Source organism: Eriocheir sinensis, chromosome 59 (assembly GCF_024679095.1).
Source record: "Eriocheir sinensis breed Jianghai 21 chromosome 59, ASM2467909v1, whole genome shotgun sequence".
NCBI classification, from domain to species: Eukaryota; Metazoa; Arthropoda; class Malacostraca; order Decapoda; family Varunidae; genus Eriocheir; species Eriocheir sinensis.
Genome location: NC_066567.1, coordinates 8,289,985 through 8,297,484, shown reverse-complemented (window position 1 = coordinate 8,297,484; position 7,500 = coordinate 8,289,985). Strand labels below are relative to the sequence as shown.

Genomic DNA, 7,500 nt, shown 5'->3' with positions numbered 1-7,500 from the left:
CGAAGATGTGGCGGCGCGGCGAGTCCTGGAAGGGAAAGTCGAAGGGCGAGACGCGGAAGAGCAGCAGCATCTCGGAGCCGCTGGCCGTGACGCGGGACAGCTGCGTGCCGCCCTTGCAGACCTTGGCCAGCACCGGCGCGCGCGTCGTGTCGCCGTCGTAGACCACCAGGTAGTCGTGGATCTCGTGGCAGGTGGCGCCCACCTCCAGGCGCTGCTCGCGGGACAGGTGCGGCGCGTTGCGGTCCTTGATGTAGATGAGGTGCGGGTTGCGCTGTAGCACCGACACCAGCGCCACCTTGCCCTCCGGCACGTGGGTCTGGCGCACGCGGTAGAAGCAGGTCAGGTTGCGCGGGTACATGCCGGGGAAGTTGGGTGACTGGATCTTGCAGTTCCGCTTGTCACAGTTCTCGAAGTACTTGTCACAGAAGGAGTTGGAGAGGTCCTCGCCGCGGTAGCTGGTCTTGTAGGGCGGGCCGTAGCGCAGCACCGCTCGCTCCTTCCGCAAGAACCGGTAGGAGAGGCGCAGCATGACCGTGTCTTGCGGCTGGAAGGTAGCGGGGTTCTGACGGTCCTGCGGCAGCGAGGTCAGGTTGAAGACCCTCAGCATGAGCGTGACGGCCGTGGTCTCCGAGTAGTAGACGTTGTGGCCCCAGGACGTGCCGCACCAGAAGCCGCTGTTCTGGGGCCGACTCAGCTCCTCGATCTGCATGTGGCCGTCCGGGCAGCCCTCCTTGGTGTGGGACATGAACCTGGCAAGGGAAGAGGCGCAAGGGCCGGCTGTAGAGGCATGTGTTGGGGAGAGACTTGATGAGGGAGCTGAGGGGAGGGAGGAGGCGTTTGGGGTGACCGTAGGGGCATGAGTCGAGGAGAGGCATGATGTGGGAGATGAGGGGAGGTGTGAAGGTGGAGACTGATGGGAGGCGTGTGGTGGGAGTGCCAAGCAGGGGATGTGAGGGAGAGTCGTTGACGTATACTTACGCTACGTGAGGAGAAGAATGATGAGACGGCGAGAGGAACACAGAGCAAGAAACATGACGGGAGGTTTGCGGCTTACGAGGATAACGGTGGAAAGGAAGGAAGAGAGAGCACGGGGAAGAGATGTAAGGAGTGAGAAAGCTGGGAAGAGACGGAGAACGAAAGAAAGAAGGGAATACTCACAAAGAAAGTGGAGAAACGGTGATGGTCCAAAGGTCTGAGGGAGGCGATGTGGAAAGGAAGGAAAGGGCAGCACAGGAAAGTGACATAAGAGGCGAGAAAGCTGGGAAGAGACGGAGAACGAAATAAAAGAAGGGAAAACTGACAAAGGAAGTTCAGAGGCGGTGGATTTGTGGTTACGTGGGGAGAGAGGAAAGGAGGACAAGGAGGAAGTGAGAAACAATGTAAGAAGAGGGGAAGGAAGCAGGGAAGAGGAGATGTGAGTGAGAGCAAGAGGGAGAGAGAAGAGAAAGGGAAGAGAAAGTGAGCGAAATGTTGTGTCTAAAGCAGCAGAAACATCAAGGAGGTCTGTTACTTACACACACACACACACACACACACACACACACACACACACACACACACACACACACACACACACACACACACACACACACACACACACACACACACACACACTTGCACCTCAGAATTCTGTCGACATCAAAAATCCAGGAAAGTTTGTCTGTCAAGAGAGGAAACGATGAACAGAGTGGAGGTGAGAGAAGTCACCTCCACTTCAACTCCACTCCATTCCTTGTATACCACCCCTCCTTACCACCACTCCACCGCCTCTTCAGCACCACTCCACTAGCACCACCACTCCCCTGTGCTCACTACAACACCACTCCAACACCACTTCAGTTTCCATTCTCACAACAACTCCTTCACCACCACTACGCTACAATCTCATTACCACTCCATATCCCCTTCAACACCATTTCGTCACCTCCACTACATCAACTCCATCACCTCTAAATCTCTCACGCTAAATCACCACTACATCGGCAACATCACCACTCCACCACCATACAACACCTCCACTTCAATATCACGTACTTATTCACCACCACCACCACCACCACCTTGGAACACCATACTTACATTAGACTACTCAACTCCACTTTCAGACCCAATACTCCACCACCACCACCACCGTCACCACCACCTGACATCCCTATCACACACCTGCTGTTTTCCCTCCGCGCCCTGCCAAACACCACCACCACCACCACCACCACCACCACCAGTCACAGGAAAAAAAAAAAAAGGAACGCACATACGAGGTTTATACGCTCGACATTACTAACGAGGGAAAAGTTTACGTACACACACACACACACACACACACACACACACACACAGACCCTCCCCACCACGTTCTCTTTGGTCACCCCTGAAAATAAAAATAAATAGAGGCGAATAGAAAACGGGAAGTGGCATCAAAATCACTGCCACTCCGCCTGTCAACGCGTGGATGTAATCTTTCCAATCATCAGAGCCAGCCTTTCTGCCCCCCCCCCCTCCCCCCCGCCCCCCTAAACCCCCTACCAGCCCCCCCTCCCCCCCCTTGCACACCTCTGATTTATTTCCAGGTTGTGTTCCGTTGCATTTTTTTTACCTCAGTTTTCATTTTTTTTTCTAGATAATTAAAAAGCTTTTGTTGGCGGCGAAGGGAAAATAAAATAGAAAAAAAATGGTCCTTGGAAACCGGTTGAAAATTACTCCGCCACCGCCACCGCCAACAACAACAACAACAACAACAATGACAACAACAAAACAACAATTAAGGTAAAAAAAAAAGGAGAGTATTGTCATTTGTGTGTGTGTGAATGTGTGTGTGTGTGTGTGTGTGTGTGTGTGTGTGTGTGTGTGTGTGTGTGTGTGTGTGTAAGTGCGTTTAATGGGACAGAAACACTATTTTTTTTTTTCTGAGAGAGAGAGAGAGAGAGAGAGAGAGAGAGAGAGAGAGAGAGAGAGAGAGAGAGAGAGAGATTGGAAAGGCCTCCGTCCCATGCAATGAGCAGTTATTTGAGGTTTTAATTACAACTAAAAAATAAAAATCGAAAATAAAATAAAAATAAAATGTAAATTACTCTTTTTTTGCTAATCCAGCGTCCGGACAGTTTGGGACATGTTGGGAAATTTGATGTTCGGGATGCCTGCCTAATGCTCTCTCTCACACATATCCACACGAGTGACATTCCATTTCTGAACTTTCCAATAGCAAACTAATTCTCTCTCTAACACATTATCCAGCCATCCAAACCGAACTTCAATTCCAGCCTGACTAATCTCTCTTCTTCTCTTCTCTTCTTCTTCCTTCCTTCAATCCATTCCTCTTTCCTTCCTTCCTCCTTCTCCTTCCTTCCTCCTTCTGTCCTTCCCCCTTCCTCCTTCGTCCTTCCTTCCTCCTTCGTCCTTCCCCCTTCCTCCTTCGTCCTTCCCCCTTCCTCCTTCGTCCGTCCCCCTTCCTCCTTCGTCCTTCCCCCTTCCTCCTTCGTCCTTCAACCTTCCTCCTTCGTCCTTCCCCCTTCCTCCTTCGTCCTTCCCCCTTCCTCCTTCGTCCTTCAACCTTCCTCCTTCGTCCTTCAACCTTCCTCCTTCGTCCTTCACCCTTCGTCCTTCGCCCTTCCCCCTTCGTTCTTCCTTCCCTTCACCTTCCTCCCTTTCCCCTCACTCTCTCTTCCCTTCCTCCCTCTCTCTCTCTTACGCTTCCTCCCTACCCCTCTCCCTCTTTCCTACTCTTCCCCTTATTCTCCCTCTCTCTCTCTTTCATTGTCCCCCTTTCCCCCCCTTTCTCTCTTTCATCTCCCTCTCTTCCCCTCTCTTCACTCACTCACTCACTCCTTCCCTCACCTCCAACCCTGCACCCCTAACACACTCTCTTTCATTCTTTCCCCTTTCCTCCCCTTTCTCTCTCTTTCGTCGCCCTCTCTTCCCCTCTCTTCACTCACTCACTCCTTCCCTCTCTCCCTCACCTCCAACCCTGCACCCCTAACACACTCTCTCTTTCATTCTTTCCCCTTTCCTCCCCTTTCTCTCTCTTTCATCGCCCTCTCTTCCCCTCTCTTCACTCACTCACTCACTCCGTCCCTCTCTCCCTCACCTCCAACCCTGCGCCCCGTACACACCTTCCAACGCTGAATTTCTCGATGCTGAGCTGCACCAGGTCGCCGTAAAGGTCCCTGGAAGCGATGAAGGTGAGTTGGCAGAAGTGCGGGAGGCTCGTCTCGTGCGGCCGATGCACCTGCAGCGTGTAGGTGGAGCCCATCCTGCCGTAGTAGGTCCTGTTGCAGGCTGTGTGTGGAGGAAGTGAAGGACGGGAGGGTTAATGGCTTGTTGTGTGGATCGGGAGGAAGGAACGGGAAGGGAAGGTGATGGATAGGATAGTGAAGGAAGGAGAGGGAAGGGATAAGAAGAGAAGGAAAGAGGTTAAGGAAAAGGAAGGGAATCAAAGGGAAGGGAATCAAAGGGAAGGGAAGGGAAGGGAAGGGAATGGAATGGAAGGGAAGGGAAGGGAAGGGAAGGGGTTAGATTGAAGGGGATGAAGAGAATATGGAGAGAGAAGGGACGACCAAGAAAGAGAAAAAAGGGAAGGGAAGGGGTAAGAAGAAGAGGGGTTAGATGGAAGAGGATGGGAAGGGAAAGAAAATGAGGGGAAGTGAAAGGAAGGGAAAGGAAGGGAATAGAAGGGAAGGGAAGGGAAAGGAAGTGAGGGGAAGGGAAGGGAAGGGAAGGGAAGGGAAGGAAAGGGAAGAGAAGAGAAGGGAAGGGGAAGTGTTATATTGAAGGGGATGAAGGGAAAATGGAAAGGAAAGGGAAGGGAAGGCCATGGAAAAGAGAAAAAAGGGAAGAGAAGGGAAAAGAAGGAAAGGGGATAGATAAAAGAGGATGAGAAGGGAAAGGAAGGAAGGGAATGTGAAGAGAAGGGAGAGGAAGGGAAGGAAAGGGAATGGAAGGGAAAGAAATGGGTTAGAAGACAATGAAAAGAAGGAAATGATGAGAAAAGAATGGAAAAGGGAAGGAAAAGGGGTTAGACGGAACAGAACGGGAAGGGAATTGAAGGGAAGAGTAAGAGTGGATGAATAAAAAGGAAGGGAAGAATAAAGAAAGCAATGGAAAATAAAAGAAGGAAAGAGAAGGGAAAAAAATTGATTGCGTGGAGAAGCGAAAGAGGGGAGAGAAGGATTAATCGTGGTTGGGGAGAGAGAAGGAAAGGAAAGGATTACATAAGGAAGGGAAGGGAAAGGAAGGGAAGGGAAAGGATTTAGAAAAGAAGGGAAAGGAACGAAAGGGAGTGGAATAGATTGAAAGGGAAGGGAAAGGGAAGGGAAGGAATAAAGAGGAAAATAAAGGAAAGATCCAGAAGGGAATTTAAAAAAGGGAGAGAAAGGGAGAGAAAGGGAAGAGAGGAAGGAAAGGGAAATCAGAGGAAGGAAGGGATTGAAAGGGAAGAGATTGAATAAATAAGAAGAAAAAAGAGGAAAGAGAAAGAAAGGAATTTAAAGAAGGAAGGAAATAGAAGGGAGAGAAAGGGAGAGAAAGGGAGAGGAAGGGAGAGGAAGGGAGAGGAAGGAAAGGGAAATCAGAGGAAGGAAGAACTCGGTGGCGGGATGAAAGCTGAGCGTGTGTGTGTGCGTGTGTGTGTGTGTGTGTGTGTGTGTGTGTGTGTGTGTGTGTGTGTGTGTGTGAGAGAGAGAGAGAGAGAGAGAGAGAGAGAGAGAGAGAGAGAGAGAGAGAGAGAGAGAGAGAGAGAGAGAGAGAGAGAGAGAGAGAGGAGGAGGAGGAGAGGAGTGAGGAAGATATATGATAGGAAAGAGAGGAAAACGAGAGGGAGGAAAGGGAGGAATGGACATAAAACAAATGGAGAGTGAAATATGAGATAAAAGAGGGAGGGAGGGAGGGAGGGAAGGAGAGAGAGAGGGAGAGAGGGAGATAGAGATAAAGAAAAAAAAGAAGAAAAAAACATGGAAAAACAAGACCAATGAAAACAGAACGAGAGAGAGAGAGAGAGAGAGAGAGAGAGAGAGAGAGAGAGAGAGAGAGAGAGAGAGAGAGAGAGAGAGAGAGAGAGAGAGAGAGAGAGAGAGAGAGAGAGAGAGAGAGCGTACATAAAGAAACAAAGAAAATATGAAATATAAAACAAACAAAGAGGGAGAAGAAATATCAGACGCCGTCCCTGAGAAAGAGAATTTGAAAGTGAGACAACAGACAGACAGACAGACAGACAGACAGACAGACAGACAAAACAAACCTGGCATAGACAAAGAAAATTACCATAAGAGAGAGAGAGAGAGAGAGAGAGAGAGAGAGAGAGAGAGAGAGAGAGAGAGACCCAATCTGGAGACGGCTATACTTTGAGGGCTGAAGAAGGGAAAGAAAATGATAGCTACTCTCTCTCTCTCTCTCTCTCTCTCTCTCTCTCTCAGCATTGACCTCTCTTACCTTCTTTGCTTTTTCCTCCATCCAACCTCTCTCCTCCTCCTCCTCCTCCTCCTCCTCTTCTCTCTTTCTCTCGGGCACGACACTGCTCAGCGTGAAATATGTAAATTAAATGAGCAAGCCGGAGACAAGAGAGGAGCAGGAGGAGGAGGAGGAGGAGGAGGAGGAGGAGGAGGAGGAGGAGGGAGAGGAGGGAGATAAAAATAAATGATATGAGAAGATTAAAGAGAGCGTTAAGATAAATTAGAAACGGAAACAAAAGGAGAGACGAATGAAAGGAGATAAGGGAAGAGAAGAGGGGAGAAGATGAAGAGGAAGAAGGGGAAGAAGAAAGAGGAGGAGGAGGAGAAGAGAGGAAGAGAAAAAAGAAGACCAAGAACGGACAGAAAAAAGAATAAGGGGAATAAGAACAAGGAGGAGGAGGAGAGGAGGAAAAGGAGAAGGGAAAAGATGAAGAAGAAGGGGAGGAGGAGGAGGAGAAGAAGAGAGGAAGAGAAAAAAAAGAAGACCAAGAACGGATAGAAAACGAATAAAAAGAATAAGAACAAGATGGAGGAGGAGATGAAGAAGAAGGAGAAGAAGAAGATGGAAGAAGAAGGAGAAGAGAGGAAGAGGAAAAGGAAAAATACAACATGGCAAAGAAAAGAAAGTGAAGAATAACAGGAATAAGAACAAGGACAAGAAAGAGAAAGAGGAAGAAAAGGAGGAAGTGAAGGAAAGGGAAAAATACAGAAGAACGAAACAGAACAAGAGGAGGAAGAGAAAGAGAAAATAATATATATACAAATTTCCACCCAAATGAAGAGAAACAGGAAGAAAGTGAAGGAGAAAGAGAACAAATGAAAGAGAAGAAAAAGAAAAGAAAAGATAGAGAGATGCAGAAGACAAAAAGACGAAAAGAAAGAAGGGAAAAAAAGGAAAATGTGAAAAAGAAAGAAAATAAAGGAAAAAGTGATAAAGACGAAAGAAAAGTTAAAAGTAAGAAATAAAAGGAAAATTCTATACCTCCTTCTTCTTCTTCCTCCTCCTCCTCCTACTACTACTACTACAACTACTACTACTACTACTACGCCTACTACT

General features: G+C 48.7%; 1 protein-coding gene across 1 annotated transcript in view; it reads right to left on the bottom strand.

The window, feature by feature from the left end:
- The window catches only part of LOC126985530 (uncharacterized), an 81,015-nt gene that overhangs the window by 2,822 nt on the left and 70,693 nt on the right, over positions 1-7,500 (bottom strand). Inside the window, exons 4-5 of the mRNA XM_050840569.1 lie at positions 4,110-4,275; positions 1-749 (exon numbers count right to left, since the gene is read on the bottom strand). The exon at positions 1-749 is cut by the window's left edge and continues 2,822 nt beyond it. Of these exons, the coding sequence (XP_050696526.1) occupies positions 1-749; positions 4,110-4,275 (915 nt within the window). The remainder of the gene's footprint in view (positions 750-4,109; positions 4,276-7,500) is intronic.